The following is a 21,178-nucleotide window of genomic DNA, read 5'->3' on the forward strand; positions in this document are numbered from 1 at the left end:
TTTTATCGTAAGTTAAATTTATATATATATATATATATATATATATATATATATATATATATATATATATATATATATATATATAATATACATTATACTATATTATATATATATACATTATATTATAAATATATATATATTTATACATATACATACATACATAGATGTGTGTGTATATATATATACATCATTGGCAATGATATATATATATATATATATATATATATATATATATATATATATATATATATATATATATATATATATGTATATATATATGTATATATATATATATATATATGTTTGTATATATATGTATAGAAATTCCACACGGTATGCGCTTTTTTTTCTCGCATGTAGCACATAAGGGGATTTTTTTTAGTCCCACACGATTTTTTTATAATAAATCCATCATAGGATATAGGTGGGAAATACCGCATAATTATAGACCTTAAGTGCCACATATTTTTTAATCAAAATAATATTAAAGTAGTCGATGCCAAATGAATAAAAATCTGAATGCTTCTATGTCAATTTTTAAAATTCTATTACTTAAATAGTAAAATTTGAAACAATCGTCGAAGTTTTCAGAGAGACTTGTATGTATGTATGTATATGTGTGTGTTTGCATAAAGAAGCACAATAGATTGCTACAACTATTTTCAAAAAAATGATTAAAAATTTTCAATAGATAAAAAACACAGATGGTTAAAATTTCAAAGATCTTTTTTTCACTCTTTTATTTATTTTGTAAAGAACAATTTTTAAAAATTCTTTTTTATTTTTTAACTTTGCTCTTATAAATTAAATTCTTTCACACACCTAAAATTTGAGATTTCATTCAATATCAATTTAGCGCAAATTTTTTGGCGTATACCAAACAGATATATTTTAAATTTTTCTTTTTGTAACCGTCAAATACACTTTAGCTAAACAAACATTTGTTTATTATATATTCAATTATAAATCTGATTTTATTCTTCTGATGGGCATATAGGAGTTTTATCGTAAGTTAAATTTATATATATATATATATATATATATATATATATATATATATATATATATATATATATATATAATATACATTATACTATATTATATATATATACATTATATTATAAATATATATATATTTATACATATACATACATACATAGATGTGTGTGTATATATATATACATCATTGGCAATGATATATATATATATATATATATATATATATATATATATATATATATATATATATATATATATATATATATATATATGTATATATATATGTATATATATATATATATATATGTTTGTATATATATGTATAGAAATTCCACACGGTATGCGCTTTTTTTTCTCGCATGTAGCACATAAGGGGATTTTTTTTAGTCCCACACGATTTTTTTATAATAAATCCATCATAGGATATAGGTGGGAAATACCGCATAATTATAGACCTTAAGTGCCACATATTTTTTAATCAAAATAATATTAAAGTAGTCGATGCCAAATGAATAAAAATCTGAATGCTTCTATGTCAATTTTTAAAATTCTATTACTTAAATAGTAAAATTTGAAACAATCGTCGAAGTTTTCAGAGAGACTTATATTTCTATGGGATTTGCTACTTTATCGAATTTGGGATTAAATGTGGCGTTTTTGATCTTTCACATATTTGATGTTTTCCATCTATGACACATGTGAGATGTATCATAAACTTTATGATAAATCTCACGAGTTCACTTACAACGAGATTTCCAAATATAAAAAAAATATTAGGTAATGAATTTATTTCAAAAGAATTCCAATTAATAAATACATTCAATATAAATATTAAAAAAATTTATTGTTCTTTTTTTCTCATCTTCTAGTGCTCTCAGACATTTCCTGAAAAAATTATTTTTTATTATACCCTTAATCAACGAACATATGTGTTTTAATAATAATTTTTCTTAAAATATAAATTTTGCTTACAATAGATCAAAATGCATAAATCTTATTTTACCAACCTCAACTTGAAGTTGATGCTATGTTCAATACTTAATAACTAAAAACTCAAGAACTCTTAGTTAAAATATATTATGTATAAATTAACAAATAAATTATACTAAATGATGTTGAAGTGACGTTATAAGGAGTATAACCAACATTATATTGTTAAAGTATAACATTTCTTTGCTTAACTTTATTTATTATATTTTGTAATATATTTATTACTTATTTATTATACATTAAATGGGTACATATACACACGCATACAGATATAGGTACAAGAAAGTTGATAATTTAATACTTATAATGACGAGTTTATACCTAACACATCCTAAAGTTATTCAAGTAACGTCTCAAATGCCACAAGATTTTAACCTTAGTCCTGTATTTTTTCTATTCTAATATAATGACAATACTGAATGATTTTACTGACAATCTTACACCCAGTGTGAGCTTATTTGCTAACAACACAATTGACAACTTTATTTGCTAACAACCCAACTACTTGACAAAAAATCAGCACCTTTTGACTGCTTAGAACTGGCAGCTGATCTTGTTTTTATAACAGTTTAAGGCCTAAAATGGCTGGCAAATTAAATCCAAAGAAAACTGAGTTGTTTAAGGCTGATAATTATTGCAATTAAATAGTATTTGTTGGTATTTCTATATTGATGAATATCAACACTCTTACAGATTCTTCTACTTTACGCTTGGCATTTAATCTTTTAGCATTGGCCTTTCATGAAAATCTTATATACGATCAATTGCAAAGTTTTGTTTGTTTTAAACTTTACTAGCAACTTGCCTCTATTTTATGTGTTCACAATTATCTTTCTCCTGATTCCTGATTACTCCTGATCCCTTGTTTTCTAACTCTATAAATCTCTTATTTTTCCTTGTATAAAATACTGTTTTTTGATTGAGCTGTTAGTTCTAATGATGCATTTTTTCTTGCAGACAAGGTCTAAAAAAGTATTGTAAATTAAACTTACAATACTTTTTTAGACAAGGTCTAAAAAAGTATTGTAAGTTAGACATGCTCTAGCTGCGAAGCTTGAGCCTCTGTTCCTTCACTTTAAAGTTACATCTTTTTCTTTTTTAAAAAAATACTACCATGGTGGCGTTATCAATAAACAAGCTATCATCTCTCGTTCCATCAACCAAAACTCAATCTTTCACAACTTTGTAATCATCAAAGTTGCATTCTTTTACTTTAAATGCTCTTTCATGCCTAAAAAACATTGTTTATCTAGCTTTTTTCCTTGCACATTGTTGTTTTAGGATTCTTATCTATTCATGTTCATGTTTTCCTGAATTATAAAATCTACGGTCTTTTAAGCCTTATGTTAACCACTTTCTAGGTGTTCAAATTGTTCTATGTTTTCTTTAACTCCCAACTTAAACTGGTTGCTTGCAGCCTTTCTGGAAGTGAATTAGTTAATAAAAATTCATAAGCATGTTTATAAATTTAAATTTAAGTGTTATCTGAAAGTTTTTGCTTATTTACAAATATACTAAGTAAAATAGAAACAGAAACTAAAGAGTAAAAGGACAACATTTTTTGCCTATTGAAAATCTCTGTTCTGCGATAACATTTTAGAAGCGACAATTTGCTAAAGATACTTGATTGCAGAAGATATAAATCTAAATTAAGTTGTAATTCTATTACCTAGAATTTACCAGTAACTTAAAAAGAGAGTAAAACCGTTTATGAGATTCTGAATTTAAAAAAAAGTGCCTAATTTGAGAGAATTGTTAAATCAAAAATAAAACAAAACTTTCAGGAAAAAATTAATAAACTTACTTTACAACAACGTATGCACATGATCCAATAAGCTAACAACTTTATTTTATTTATTTATTTATTTTATTTGCCAAACACAGAATATTCTAAAGGCAATCACTTAAAGCTATGTTAGTGGCATTTTCACTTGAAATGCTCCTAAAATGGATAAAAAAATTTATAAAATTTTTCATACACATTTGCATGACATAAGAAAACAACTATCTGTTATTACTATCTCGATAAACCTTTGTATGGCCTATTGATAAAAGATAGGGTAAAGGCTCGACTAATGATATTGTACTCAGCATTATTATCCTTTTTTCTTTCACTTTCTAAGAAAAAAAAGATAAATGGTAAAAATAAATTATTTCAACATTATAATCTAATATTACATCTAATATAAAATAAAGTATAGTAGATAAAATTAAATAAACCTAGTATAAATTTAAATGTATAAAATTATGTATAAATATCATTTTTACTTTATAACATTTTCTTTTTTATACTAAAACTTTGCAAAACTTACAGAAATTCAGTTAAGTTCAGTCTTAGCATTATATCTATATCTATATATATATATATATATATATATATATATATATATATATATATATATATATATATATATATATATATATATATATAGTTTAATGATCAGCAGCTTGTTGTATGGCATGATCATATCATGTATTAAAAAACTGCAGCAGAAGTTTTAGTCTACCTAGGATTGCCAGCTGTCCGGCTTTTACAGAAAAGTATATAGTGCCAAACCTGTAAAAATAAATTTTTTTACTATGTTCTCCTTCGTAAAAGCTGGACATCTGGTAACCCTAAGTTTACCACTTTCACTTATGCTTATAAATTCATTCGATTTAAGCATAAATATGCTCATCACCAGGCCTGAAGATCACTCACCACCTAGAGTGTCTCATCACCTGCTTCAACTCAAATTGTCTAGTTATGGTTATAGTATTAGTGTTAATTATTACTGCTACAATTAGAGTTTTTCTAAATGTAATAAAATATTTAAAATAAAATAAATTGTGGAACACGATGCAAGTCGAACACAATGCAAAATTAAAAACACAAGTAAAACTTGTGTTTTAAATTTTTTGGGTTGTCTATAACACGATGCTTGCATCGTGTTCCACAATTTATTTTATTTTAAAATATTTTATTATTAATTAGTCTCGCTTCATTTCTATATATCATTTAAATATTTAGATATTTAAATTTACCAGCTTTTAATTGATTATATAAGTTTTTCTTTGTATGCATTAAAGTTTTAACTTCGTCTGTTATGCATGGGTCTTTTTTAACTTTTTATTCACATCTGGCTCTTTTCTTTTTAAAATATTTAGTTCCCTCAATTTGTTATACTTTTGTAAGAAAGCACGGTCTTGGTCCACGTTTAAATCCTTAAATAATTCATATCAATTTATTAAATTAAAACCAAGATTGTTGTTTTTAAAAAAAGTTTTTTTAGACTGGATTGATGTGTTAAGTGGTATGCCCTAAGACTCAGTTATTGGACCACTTTTTCTTCTTATTTTTATCAATGATATGCCATAACTTATTGGAAATTATTGGAAATTATTTTCTAGTGATAATCAACTAATTGCAAAAATAAAAATTATTAATTACTTTGTCCATGTCCACTGACATAGAACCTTTAAATGATTTATCTTAACAGTGACGAATGGATTTCAACATCAGCAAGTGTAAAGTTTTAAAGTTTCATGTGCAGATATCGTATCTCAGTGACTCTCTTTACATGGTGAAAGATCCTGGAACTCGTATTCAATTAGATAATGTCTGCGTTGAAAGAACACTCGAAACTAATATAAACAACAAGCTCAAATGGACCGACCAAATAAATGAAGAAATGCTAAAGACTAATAAGGTTTTAGAAAGCCTCAACAGAACCTTTAAAAAATTGAATGTGTGTATGTTTTTCAAACTCTACACAGTTTATGTTCTTCCTTTGTTTAAACGCATGCGCATCATATTAAAGCAGAATAAGAGGTGACTTATTCCAATATATCAAAATTTTTAAGAACTTTTATATAGTTAAGTGAAAAAATCTTACTCTCGGCCCTTTAACAGCTAATAGTTCAGTCGGTGTTCTACGCGGTGCCGAATGCAGAATCCATACAGAAATTACTAGGAATTCAGTCAGACGTAACTTTTTAAGCAATTGTATAGTGGCTTTTTGGAACAGTCTACTAGATTTCACTATTGGTTAAAAGTCGGTTCACTAATCCAAAAATTATTTTGACAAATTGTTTAGTTCAATTGTTCGTCGGTCTTCTATAGTCTTGACTAACTCCTACCTCATAAAAGTTTCAAACTTTTATTGCAGAATAATATTAAATTAAATTAAAAATTGATTGACTTTTATAAATTATGTAAATATACATATAAATATTTGGTTTTCCTGACAATGTAACCTATCCAACAACACTTTCAATTCTTCTGAATTTAAAATAAAATTAGATGTTATTTCATTTAAAATAGACGTGTTCCTTTCTTAAAGGTAATCATTAACTTCTATTGTTATATTTTTTAATAAAACATTAAGCAATTAAAAAATAACAAATTTAATGAAGCTTTAAATAATTATAATGTCTATAGCAAAAATGTAACATTTAGAAATTAAAGAACAACCTTACCGGTTAGAGTGTGTAAAGACGTGTTAGTGACAGAATGGCGTATTCAAAATCAATTAGGGATCGTTCATAAGTTGCGGAATGCTAAACTTCACTAATAAACAAAATAGAAATTATCGAAAATTTTCCCTCACAGAGCCTTAAGTTATATAAAAAACTTATAAAGATCCCTTGAAAAAAAAAAACAAGTTTAAGCCTTCAGTCTTCACATAAAAATCCATTTAGAAACTTCTATATGATTAAATACCACATAGTTCCCACATTTAATCCATATAGGATATCTTACATGGGTTTGTAACATATATATCCCATATAAACATATAAATCCCATGCTTAACCCATGCGTAATTATTATATATACATATATATATATATATATATATATATATATATATATATATATATATATATATATATATATATATATATATATATATATATATATATATATATATATATATATATATATATGTATATATATATATATATATATATATATATATATATATATATATATATTTATATATATATATATATATATATATATATATATATATATATATATATATATATATATATATATATATATATATATATTAGTTATTTTTACTAAAATAGACGTATTCTTTTCTTCAAGTTAGCCATTTACTCTCATCGTTATGTTTTTTAGTATGATAAATTATATAATTTAATAGTAATTGTTTAATAATATAAGTTAATATATTATTAAACAACTTCAAAATAACAAATACTCTAAACATTATTCATTTTTAAAGCTATTATGGTTAAGGCAATAACGTAATGTTTAGAAACTAAACAAAGTCTAAAATGACTGATCCGTGATGGTAATAAAATGGCGAATTCAAAATCAATCAAAAGACAAAACATTTTGTAGTTTCCAGTCTTTACGTAGGATATCATATATGGGTTTGTAACTTATGAATCCCATGCGTAACCAATGCATAATTACCCATATCGGCCTAATATTACAAATTTCTATACGGTAACCACATGGGAAAGTCCATCTCAAATGAACCCCACGAATCCCACACAAAACCCACCTAGAACCCTTGTGAATTACGCCTTATTTAATGCTGGGTCATAACTGCAATTATAATCTGAGCGTCACAAAAACTGTTATTTCGAGTAAAACTCAACAATATGCTTATAATATACTTATTTTTTTTAAAAAACCTGAGCTTATTAAAAAAACCAGGGCTCAAATAATATACTTATTATATACTTATTTTTTAACAAAATCGGACAAAATTGGCATGATTATTGTTATTTTTATGAGCATTAATATATTAATGCTCATAAAAATAACAACATGTCATGTCAATTTTTATATTTAATTAAAAAGTTGATTGCGGTCAAATAAAAAGGTTAATTTAATTATGTGGTCTTTGATAAATTAATAACTCATAAAATCATCGTTTTTTCCAACAATTTTTTCCAAGGGTTGTTGACACAAATAACAAAGACACAAATGAACAAGAGAAGATTAATGAAAATAAACATAAATAGATAAACAAGAGAAATGAAGAGAAGAAAATAAAAACTTATCTCAAAACGGCTACTATTTTTTCTCAAGTATCCTAATATCTTACTGCCTATAAAGCAGCTCCCCATTACTATAAATGGCCTCAGATATATACTGTTTGTAAAACCACAAAAGTTTTTAAAGTTCAAATATAATAAGCTTGATGTATTCTTAAAGGTTTTCAGGCAAAGATCTTATTTAAGGCAGATCAATTAAAGATTCCAGTCAAAGATGTACTTCTTCATTTGTAAATAATGTGTAAAACAAGGTTGGTTATGGAAAACTTCTTATACGTTGCTGCTAGTTAAAAAATAATTTAATTTTTTAATGACTAATAAATAAATCAAAAGCAAAAAAAAAATTAAATGTCAACATCAGTAGATGTAACAACAACTAATATATAGTTATTTAATAAACGTGAGGAGATCATCAGCTTTGAATGGAATCAGCAATAGGTTGGATCGTCCATGTACAACGATGCAAAGGAGGTACTGGAGTTTGAGAAGAGGGTGTTGATCACAGAGACATAGCCTTTAAGCTGAATACTTTTAAACTAGATAAAAAATATTTTTTTTAAGGAAAAATAAATATTCAGGTTTTCCTTATAAACCTAAAAATAATTTATTCTTTAGGCTAATGGCAGATGCTCTATACCTGCTGATCCAAGAGATGACTGAGATAATAGCCTAAGTAATGAATGAGTAATAGTATAAGATGGTAAAAAGCGTGGAATTTTATTTTTATATATGCTATATATTATATTTTTCTACATATATTAAATTTTTCTATATATATTATATATTATATTTTTTTATATGTATTATATTTTTATATATATATTATATATATATAAATTTTTTAAAATCCTATATGGTAAAAAAAGTCGACTTGAAAGGACTGCAAACTAAAGTAAAACAAAAAATAAAATAAAAAAAGACAGACCTTTCTTGTCACCATGCAGCGCATTGTTTAGTTTTTAAACAGTTAGTTAAACTGGTAAATGAGAAAAAGTATATTGTTGGTATAAATAATTTCTAATAATACTTAATTCTTATGATTATTCTTTTCCAAGAAGTAAAGTAAAAGAGAAAGTAAACGTTGGAAAACTTGATCAAGTGTGATGTCCCTGAGCAGTTTCAATTGGTAATCCGAAATTAGTAGGTCAATTGAATTTACAAAACTTTTAGGTTTCCACAGCTTGATCCTGTTTAAGGTAGTTAAATTCCTATTGAAGATATGAAAAAAAATCAAGCACGATGCCATTCAGACATTTTATATGTTTAACAGGTTTTCGAGATGATTGACATATCAATGACCGTGCTGAAAAGAATATACGATTGATCAAGCATTTTTTTGGAGTCTACAGGTCAGACAATTTGAAACAGAATCTGAAACTGATCACCATAAAGAATTCTAAAAAAAACTCAAAAAAGCATTTTTTGATACTGCTTCTAATATTTAATGGAAGTATATATTTTTAAGGAAGTAAAAACTCTTTAAAATGTTGTTTTTTTTAAATGGAGTTTTACAGATATCTCTTTTACACAAATAAAAATTTTGTTTTTAGTATTTTTAGTCTAAGCGGAGCTTAGAGAATGGAAAAAACTACTAGGTATGTTTTTTTTGTTTGTTTGATTTTGTTCAGAGGGGGGGGGGGGTTATCTTGTTGTATAGAAGATGCCTATCAATTGAATAAACATTCTGACATGGCTTCTACTTTTATATTCCATTCTGAAACTGATTCTACTAAAAATAATTTTGCGTAGGATCTTTGATAAACATAATTTATGTCTATTACAATATTACAACGCATTTATCTATATGTTTTTGTGTTCTACGTCAGATGAAAATCTGTTTGGACAAGCAACATAAAAATGCAATAAGAAAACAGGTTTTGAAGGACTGTTTTAGAGCGAGTCATTAGCGTCGGACGGAAACTTTCAAAATTTCGGCCATCTTTTTGAAGGCGCTTGCTACTAAAAGCGATGTTTGCGAAGTTGTCCAAAATCGGGTTGTATCCAATCAAAAATGGTCTTTTTGATTGGATACAACCCGTGGTGTAAAATATGGGTATGATGTCATTATTAAAGTTTTCACAAGAACTTGCCTAAAAAAGAAGACGGAGAAGAACAGCCTCATTGGACAGTAAACTTGTATTTCATGAAGTGCATACTTTTAATTTTGAATGCACCAGCAAGAAACTGAATTACAATAAACACGAGTATCAACATCCGTAAGAGAAATGTTAGAAAATTCCGAGACATAATAACTAGAGTCGCGCATCAAGGGTGCGACATTTATACACATTTTTTTATATTTTCAAGAACTTATTGAGTACTAAAATGGAACTTGCTAAAATCAAATTTATGAACTCATAGCCTAATAATGCGAATACGAGCTTATTTTAAAACATTGCTCATTCCGAAAAATATTTTATAAAGAGAGTGTTTTATTAGAAGCGTTTGAGGTGTTTAACTTTATCTTATCAAAGTGATATTAATTGGTTTAATTTTCGAAATTGTGTTTGTTTTTCTTTATTACACTTCTAGGTTATGTAGCATCATGGTATCACAAACATTAAGGTTATCAAAACTTACGGTCTACGGTTGTTTAAGATCATTTTTCTTGATTGAATATGTTAGCTATAAAAAATAATTAGGTTTTGGAGAAGGAAAAAGTCTTTTATTTGTATTGAATAGTGGTTAAAAACAAATATGTTTTATTTTTGTGGAACATGGTATAATAATTAAATTTAGAATTAGCATTCCCAAAATTTAAAGGGACCTCTTTTTTGAATAAACGTGCTATTTTAAAGTTTTTTTATTAGATGCTTAGGCGCTCCAAGAAGTTCTAACCGATTTATCACAGAGCACCGAGGAAAAGCATTTAACCAGAAAGGTTGCACGTTTATCCTTACCAATGATGTATATATTAGCAGAGCCATTTTTTTATTTGGGCAATAGTTTCTAAGAGGTTGTTACTACCTCATAGATAAACACAAACTAAAAACACTGCTGTATGACCGCAAAAACAAAATCAATATTAAATATTTTTCAAGATATTTTAAATCAACTCTAACCTTTAGAACTTATTCCGGTTGACAACTTTAATTTTTTTTTTATATTTGGATGAAGAGCAGGAGTTACCTAAGAAGATTTTGATAATATATTATGAGAAACTCTAGTTGTGACTACAATTCATAAAAACTTTTTATTGAGTTTTGTATTTATTTTTTTATTTGTTTTTTATTCGTAGTTTTTCATTATTTTAATGTATATAGAGCGATTCTCAGTACACACACGCACATGCACAGATACGTTTTTTTAACATTTCCTTTATACTTTTTTTAGAATTTATAAAAACAAACAACGAAACATCTCATGTATCAAATTACTACGTGCTATTTCTATTTCCATTTTGTTCCAGTTGCAGTTGTCTATTCAATTCAAAATTGCGGAAATTCTAATGTGGTGTTGCGTCGTCTAGCTAACAAAACTTATTTTTTCGGAGGAATTTTTCCGACTCATTCTCAAAATGGTGACTTTTATAGTTTAAATAAAGCAGCTATACTTCTGGTTTCATCAATGATGCTTGCTATTAAAGAAATAAATAAAAACAAAGAATTGCTTCCAGGAATTAAAATAGGTAAATAATTTTTTGTTGACACATTTTTTTCAGTAATTACAGTAAAATTTTTAATTTAACAAAAACAAGCAGTTTTTCTGAAAAAAGATTGCACTGATTTTATTATCAGAACTTTTTACAAATGCTTATATAAAACATTATATTTGGGAAAAATACTGTTAAAGATGCAAACGGATAGAAGGAAATGTTTTTTGCGTAAAATTTTACAATTTAGCTCAGTTTAATTAAAAATTTATTCTTACATATTGTAATAGTTATGACAATATTTAAAAAGATGCTCCATATAAAACAAAGCATTAATCATCACTATTTGCTAAGACATCTAAGGGTGTACAAAGGCTACAAGTGGCTTCAATGTCTTCCATATCAAGCTTGTAGTAATTATCTTCATCATAAGTTGGGCCGCAACACAAATTTGCTTCATTTGTCACAGTATTCACGCGTCGTAACTAAACAAAAAGGTTTCTGAGTTAGAACAGGCAGTTGATCTTATAGGAAAAATTTTGAAGATATTGGGGTCCTTATGGATTTGAGTGAGGCCTCGGACCCAGTAGCGACGGCACTGCCTGTGTTGAATTGGGTCTGTCTTAAATTGGGTCACTGTCTTAAATTGGGTCCAAATTAATTTCAACGTTTTCTAAAAAAATATAATTTAATTATCACAATGTATATAGTTTACCAAATCAAAAAAAGATACGTTTTGTACTATATTTCGCGCCTTTTTTTTTCGCGACTTTTTTTGTAATTGCACTTTTTCTTTTTTCTTTTTTTTTTTGTCCGCCATGTTTTTTTTTCAAAAATTACTTTTTATCTCAATTAAAAGTTACAGAAAATTTACCTGAAATGTAAAATACCAAAGGTATTTTATTTTTACATTGATAATAAAAATTAACATTGAAGATGAAAGTTCACCTCATTTCTATTAAATCGATAAAAACTCCTAATAGGGTCATGTCTTTCCCTACCGTGAAGAAGCCCTACACCCAATGTTTTACCCTACCGTTTTACCCTACCATGAAAAAATAATTAAATTTTTTAAGTTTTTTTTTCAATATGTTTTTTTAATATTGTTTTATACAAAACTAACTCATTTCAGTAATAATATATTTTTGAAAAAATTTATTGATATGGTTTTGAGATGCTTTTTATCCGCGAATGATTTTTTCATTGCTTTCTTAAAAAAAAAATTTCATTGCTTTTTTAAGAAAATTTTTTCAATGCTTTCTTAAGTAAATTTTTTTATTGCTTTCTTAAAAAAATTTTTTCATTGCTTTCTTAAGAAAATCTTTTACAGTCAAAAAACGTTTATCTGCTTTTTTTTATGGCTAAAAATTTATGTTTTTTTTTTTTAAAAACATGATATAAGTAATAATAAGCAAAGACATACATTGAAACATATGGACCGTAAACACATAGATTAAAGCACATAGAACTCACATTAAAACAAACATGTAGAAATCATAATTTGCAGGTTTTAATAATAATAAAAAATAAAAATAAAAAAAAAGTACTGATGATAATTGTAGTAACGACGAAAAGAAAATTAAAAGAATATTTTAATCGTAAGGATGTCTAAAAGTTTGAATAAAAGGTTTTTCAGAATTTTTCTAAATTGATATTGTTTAAGATGGAGTAAAGGTATTTTAGGATATAGTTTTTTGGACTCATTCAAAGTGCATGCAAGGCTCCTGTTCCATTCACAGACGCACTGATAAACAATAAAATAAATAATTGTAAAATAAAAACATTGAATAATTTAAATTTTATCAAAAAATACTAGTATTTTTAGTATAACATTGTTTAATCCTTGACCCTGTAGGTGATTACAAAAATTATACTATTTAGCGCTTACCGTTTATGGAAACATATTTTGGACGCGTTTTATTTTGTTTCTTTTTCTTTAAAATACCATTTAGGTTTTTTAAAGAAGAAAAGTTTAGTCTAAACTACCAAGTAATTGTAGTTTAACCCTAGGGAATATTGATTTGGTATGTTTTTTATACTTTATTTATAATATGAAATGAATTATAACAATAAGATTAAAGAAAAAACCATATATGTATCTTTTTTATGTTTCACTATGGACATTTCTTAAAATGTACACGATTTTTTTGAAAAGTTATTTGCTAATTATTGAGTCTCTTCCGATAACACCCTTATTAGAACAAACATTCTTCAATGAACTAATTGAACATAAAAAAGATCTAACGAAGACATGCTGCTATGTGTTACTAAGGTAATAAATTTGCATAAGTGAGAGCAACTGGTAATCAATACTCTTAGAAGTTATTAACATTAACATCGAGACCATAAGATAATATACGTATGACCTTAAAGAAATTGTCAAGAATAGTTTTTGTTAAACCAACTATTATTGACTAAGCCATTTGATTCAAGGATGTCAACTGCTAGACCATATTCATCAATTAATTTGCGTTGAAATTCATTAATTTTTTTTATTGCCTGTTTGTCATACTCTCCATTTCTTTATTTCCAATTTGTAGGTAATATGTAAGAAGCATTCTATGCATCTTATCCAGGCATGTAATGCTGAAAAGCCATACTTAAGTTCAGTTTGTAAGTTGTTTATAGGTTAATAGGTAATTATAAATTAATTGAACTTGTTATTAAAGAATAAAATCAAATAAAGCTTAAGTTACGTTATTACAATATAGTCTAAAATAATAACTTACATTTTTTGATTTTCGGTCAGGTGTTTTGAAAACACGACTATTTTAAGAAGATGGGGTTTATACAGTGGGCCAGATAACGCACAAAAATAACTTTTTTTTTTTTTTAATTTTGACAGTCTAAGAAATATAAACATACGTACTAAATATACAATACATAGCACAAATTAAAACTGCACCTAGCAAAAAAAGGTTTTTGATATACAAATTAGGTATCTATTGCAACCAAATAAAAATACTTTCAATAGTAGTACTGCCCATATATAAATCAACGTGACAAATTTAGTGTATATAGTATCAATAACAATTTTTAAATTACCTAAATAGGTTGCTACTATGCAAAATTAGGTATGCATGGCAGGCAAATAAAATAAAACCTTCACTAAAAGCCCAGACCTCATATTAGTATTCTTGCCAAATTTAGGTGATATGCACTAATATTGAACTATTTCTTATTTTCGTTTCATCATTTACTATAATGGCCCACTCGGCACCATTAGATGTTAATAATAGTAGCTTGTTAACTAAATTCTTCATATATACAAGTGTTTATCTTTAACTCATTCATACTTTATTTTAGGATACGACATTCGTGATTCAAGAAACGAAGTTTTGTGCGCATGTGACCATGCCTTGGATTTTTTGTTAGATAAGAAAAGAAATTCAGTACTTATCGGAGTTGTAGGACCAGCCTCCAGTTCTTTAAGTGCTGCTGTAAGTACTTTGTTACAACCTGACTTTGTTCCACAAGTTTCTTATTCATCAACTAGTATGTCGTTATCAAAACGTTCAATATATCGGAACTTTTTCCGTACTGCTCCAAATGACGCTTATCAAGCAAAAGCTTTAATTGCTTTGATTGAACACTTTCATTGGACATACATCTCATTATTCACTTCAGATAACGATTATGGTCGTTTTGGTCGCGAAGAAGTTCAAAAAGCAGCAAAAGAAAAAAATATTTGTTTATCTGTTGATAGGATTTTCAATATAAGCCTTTCAAATAATGAAACAGATATTATTTTTGAAAGTATTGAAAAAAACTCGCGCATTGTAGTATTATGGTGCGACTCTCAGTATGCAAGAACTATTATTTCCAAAAGTATTTCGCTAGGTTTAGGTAACATCACCTGGATAGGTAATATTTTCTTCTTTTATTAGCCAATTTTTTTTTCTTCCGGTACAATACACAGTTGTTAAAATGTTTAATAGGGATACTAAAAACTATATTAATTAGTAATGAATGAAAAAAAGCACTTAAGGATCAATAGAGTCTAAGAAAAAACTATTTTTTTCACCAAAAATCAAACCTTTAAAGTTTAATACAACTCATGCAACGTAAACTAATTTAAATGCTGTGCCAATGAACTTTTTCTAATTTAATGATTCTAAATGAATTCTATTAACTACGTCATTTGAGTTATTATCATCAATATAATAAATGTTAAGGACAGATTTGTATTGGTTAGAGAGTATAAATTTATGCTAAATTATGTAAAGTTGCATAAGACATAATTGGAACGAATTAACAATTTTATTAACGTCAGTTCGCAGACAAAGTTTGTTTTCTGAAGTGTTAACAACACTTGTGAACTTTTGTGACATTTTTATATATTTTTAAATATTTTTGCTTCAAATGAAATTATTGGTTAAACACTATTATGAATAATCTTGAAACAAGAACTGAGTCTTACGGAACGCCATTAGCAGTCTGTTCCTATTCTTTCTTAAGCAACGTTGTTAAAGAGGACACTTTGTGTTCTTTTGAAAAGAAATTCTGTTCAAGCATTTTTATTAACTGTTTATTAAACACTGTTTGGGAACTTGAAAAAAAAACCTTAAAAAAACTAACCCTAGCTTGGAAAAATCGAAAAAATGAACATCAGCAGGAAACTTACCTGATGCAGTGTAAGTTAAAAAACACATTTTAAAAAAAATTTTATTCAAGTATTTTTCAAGTATATTAACAGATATAAAAGTTAACATTGATTGCAATAACACCACCGTAAGAAGACCCTTCTTTTTTTTTAGGATATTGTAACCTGAGACAGATGGAGCAAAATTTTTTTTTTAAAAACCAGGTCTTTGTAACTATAATTACAATGTCAAAAATGGCATCGTATTTATAGTTAGCAACAGAAAATAAGAGTTCCAGAAACTTGTTTTTAGTTTAATGATGTAGCATTGGTACTCAAACAGCTTAAAATCTCTTAGATAATGTGTTTTATGTTTGGTGTATAATTGATACTTAGTTAGATATAATTGGTTTTTTGGCTGATAGTTGTTGATTATTGTTTTGGGTCATTAGTCTTAAACTTTCTTGCTTATTTTCCCACAAAGGGATGCTTTTAAACTTCATTGGTAATATTTTTTTGGATTACATCAAAATAACGAACAGCAGTTCTGTAGGCTGTTGACCGCAATTGATAGGCTTTAAAATTATAGGGTAGGAAATTAATTAGTTTCTTAAAACTAAAAATATATTTCTTGATTTAAGAAAGAAGTTCCCTACACCACAATTTATTTCTTAAAACAAGAAACATATTTCTTGTTTTAATAAGTATATTTCTTACTTTAGAAAATTGATTTACAATTTTACTGTGTAGTTGTCGGTTGTTGTAATTTTGATTATACCTAGATTTTTTTTATATTTGAATTCACCTCCCCAAGGCTTTGAAGGCCACTACAGTCAAGAAGGCTACTTAAATTGTGGTTACACGAATCTTGGCGAGGCCGCTGCGCGGAGAAACAAGTTAAGCGCAGTGAGGCAAGCGATCTACCACTAGAACACTACCGCATATAAGATACAAGATTTTAGCAGTTTTATTGTTACGTAAAAGAAACTTCTTATTTCAGAGATTATTTTCTTTTGTAAACTAGAGTTTATTACTTAAGCATTTGAATTACAATCAAAACTAGGTCATTATAATAGTTGGACAGATTGGTTAATAACTTTCAGTTTCTTTTTTTACTTTAAGTTTTTGTATGAAACAGCTATTCTGGGATTTTGTTTTTTACCATCTTTGTTATTAGGTATGCTAGTTTTGCCATAATTAAGCTTAGATCAGTTTATAATATAAAAGATATAGGGTCACATTGACGGAAAACTTTCTTATTTTTCAAATGGTTTGACTAAATATTGGTTGTTAGTCATAAGAGAATTTGATAATCGTTAATGTCTGAATGAATAAAGAAATGAATAAAGGAGAATTTTCAGCGTTAGTTTAATAACTTTTACAGAAGTTTAATTTTTTTTTTACAGAGTATTTAGTGTACTCGCATTTTCAAAAACTTTATATTTAATGGAAAGCAATGAAATTTCAATGCATAGCAAAGAAATTTTAATGTATACTTAGCAAAGAAATTTGTGACAATTTTGTTGTCCGTACACAGCAAAGAAACTAGTTGAGCATTAATAGTAAAAATTATTTGGTTAAAGTCTCACTGCCATCGAGTGTTATGACCACGTTTGCTTTTTTTCTAAATTTAAACACTTTTGTTAAAGATTTTGGTATGTTCCTATTTTCTTCTTTGATATACTTCTATTTTCTTCTTTGATATGTTTCTATTTTCTTCTTTAATATATTCCTATTTTCTTCATAAAATTTAATAAAAATGCCATCGATGTCCGGATTTTTTTTTATTTATTTAAGGATATTGTAAAATAAAAAGTACTTTGCTGCAAAATATTTATTTCAAAAAGTATTTTGGTCATCGCTTGTTTCTTATATTATCTAGAAACGCTTTGTTTTTTGTGTTTTTACAACGTTTTCGACGTTTTTCTGAAGTTTTTATAACGTGTCCTCGTTATTTTTAAATATATTTTTAGCTTGCTTGCACAACCTATAACCATTTTAAAAATTTCTTTTACAATTTTTTTGTTCTTCAACTTCAACTTGTGTTGTTCTCACAAAGGCGTCTTTGAAATATATTTTTTCTCGTTCTACTGCTAGATAATTTCACAGTTAGTCTTGTTTTTGTTTGCTTTTTTCGCTTGTATTCTTTTTAATAATTAGTTAAACAAATAAATTATACTTCTATAAATCTCAATGGAACATATAGACAGGGTTAAAATCTGGTTAAGTAATTTGACGCCCATAAATTTTAAAAAAAGTGCTCATTATTTTCACTTTACTTAATAATTACTTTTATATTATTTTTATATTACTACTACTACGACTACCACTACTACTGCTACTACTACTACTACTACTACTACTACTACTACTATTACTACTACTACTACTACTACTACTACTACTATTACTACTACTACTACTACTACTACTACTACAACTACTACTACTACTACTACTACTATTACTACTACTACTACTACTACTACTACTACTACTACTACTACTACTACTACTACTACTACTACTACTACTACTATTACTACTACTATTACTACTACAATTACTTATTTTTATTTATTATTTTATTTATTTGTCTATTGTTCAAAAAACAACATTTTTTAAATTTAATGTCATATTTTCAAGTTAAAAAAAGTTAATAGTATGAAATTATTTTTATTAGGGACGGACTCTTGGGAAAATGAACTTTTAATTCTTTCTTTCAGTAATATATCTAACAATATTTTTATTTTGCGGCTCAAAGAATACGCAATAAATGTTATTAACAATGAACTTTACAATAATATTACAAGTAAAATTAACTGTCAAAATCCATGGTTTAACGAGTTAATGAACAGTAATTCAACAAGCGGTTTTGACTGCATTCCGAGTTTAGCGTCGTCATTATCAAAACGAAAAATCAATCAAGTGTTTGGCGCTGTCTATGCTCTTGCGCATGGATTGCATAATTATTTGAACTGTTCATTTGAAAAATGCGTTACCACATATGATTCTATTGATTACGAACTTCTATACCACCACGTGATTAATACAAGCTTTTCTATTCCTGCAAGTGATTATAACATCAAGTTTGATGAAAATGGAGACTTTTCGTTTCCTGCATATGAATACACATTTTTTGATTTTAATCGTTTTACTAAGTTTGGTATCTGGGAGTATAATTTTAACTTGTCACTAACTGTTTTTATAAACGATAGTATTATTGCATGGAAAGATAGTAAAATACCTCAATCAGTTTGCAGTGTGGACTGTCCACCTGGTACATACAGAGTTAATTCTACAATATCAGTATGTTGTTGGAGTTGTATACCATGTCCACAAAGCTCAATTACAAACGCTGCTAATCAATATAACTGCACAAGGTGTTCAGCTACGTCTTTTGTAAATTTGAATCAACATCAATGCGTTGACCTGCCTGAAATAAATTTGACGTTTTTGCGTCTTGAAGGAGTATTTATCATACTAGGGTCAATATCAGGTGTACTGGGAACGAGTTTTGTTTTGATTTTGTTTTTTATGTATTGGAATAATCCAATAATTAAAAGTTCAAACAGAGAGATGTCCTGTATCCAGTTGTTTGCTTTTAAGTTTCTATTCTGCATTTCCTTTTTGCATTTTTGGAAACCTACACAAACAATGTGTATGTTAAGAACATTGTTGTTTAATTTTTTGTTTACCACTGTTCTCTCTTTTATTGTAGTAAAAACATATCGATTGCTTCGCGTTTTTAATGGAAGGTTTACAAGAGTTTCAAAGTTTTTAGATAACAAGTTTCAAATTACTTTCTCTTTCTCACTTGTTTTAATCGAGACAGTAGCGAATTTAATTTGGAATCTATTTTATCCCACAAAAGTCATCATTTTTGTTAACTCTGCACATAATAAATTTCACATAGTCTGTGAAAATAAAGAATTATTTTTGGCTTCGTTCATATATTTTTTTACTTTTACTGCTGTATGTGGATACATGGCTTTCCGAGCGCGTAAACTTCCGGAAAATTTTAATGAAACCCATTATATTGCTTATGCCATGCTAACAACTTGTATTTTTTGGATCACGTACATTCCTATTCGTTTTAGTACTGACCCATATGAATCCAATGTGGCCTTTTTATGCATTAATATTCTTTCATGTCACAGCATGCTCTTAATTTTGTATGGAAAAAAAGTAAAATACCTTTTGCGTAATCCAAATATAAGCAGAGTTAATTTTTTTTCCAGCAGTTCCAGAGATAAAATTATGGATAACTTTAACACTACAGTCGACCAAAAGAATGGAATTTCATTTAAATTCGTTTGCAACGTTGTTGAGCTAAACTCAAGTAAACATTCAGAACTCAGTTGTCAAAGTAAAGATACTTTAAACCAATTTATTTGCTAATGTCTGTATCTCTTTATTAATAGTTACTAAGTGTCTATTGTAATAATAATTTTGTATTGCGTAATATTGTATACTTTCAAATTTTGCCTAGGTTTCATATAGAAATGATGAAAATACAAGTGTTGCCAAAAAAAGCTTCCATTATATAGCTATAACAAAACTTCTTATATAATTAACATAATATAACTTAAAAAAACTCCTGTGACATTTACACTAGATAAACTAGGCACACACACACAAAACAGTTACTAATTTTATTATTCTTATGTATTTTGCCGATAAGAACAGCTTACAATGGTTGGAGAATAAAAAAGTTCAGTCTTATCGCTAAGCGCTTTGAAAATGAAAATATAAATAAAAAATTAACGTCATTTTTTAAGTCAGAAAATATTTTATATGTAATATTATAAAGTAATATTTTATATTATAAAGTAGTATGAGCAAAAATATGTAAATCCAAATATTTAATAATTCTTTATTAGTTCAGCCATTTTAGCAAAAATAACCCCAATAACCGGAAAATTTATTATGATATTAATGTAGTTAATTTTTGTTATATTGCTGTAATATTTGCATTATATAGGTTCACACATGATTAT

General features: G+C 26.9%; 1 protein-coding gene across 1 annotated transcript; it reads left to right on the forward strand.

Annotated features, from left to right (window-relative positions):
* Window positions 1-774: 774 nt before the first annotated feature.
* LOC100200660 (extracellular calcium-sensing receptor) lies at window positions 775-20,660 on the forward strand. The gene is made up of 4 exons (XM_065800963.1): window positions 775-1,007; window positions 11,338-11,632; window positions 14,903-15,460; window positions 18,862-20,660. Exons 2-4 carry the CDS (start codon window positions 11,368-11,370, stop codon window positions 20,577-20,579), a joined length of 2,541 nt encoding a protein of 846 aa, XP_065657035.1. The 5' UTR covers window positions 775-1,007; window positions 11,338-11,367; the 3' UTR covers window positions 20,580-20,660.
* The last annotated feature ends 518 nt before the right edge of the window (window positions 20,661-21,178 follow it).

The sequence above is a fragment of the Hydra vulgaris genome, chromosome 07 (genome assembly GCF_038396675.1).
Source record: "Hydra vulgaris chromosome 07, alternate assembly HydraT2T_AEP".
NCBI lineage: Eukaryota > Metazoa > Cnidaria > Hydrozoa > Anthoathecata > Hydridae > Hydra > Hydra vulgaris.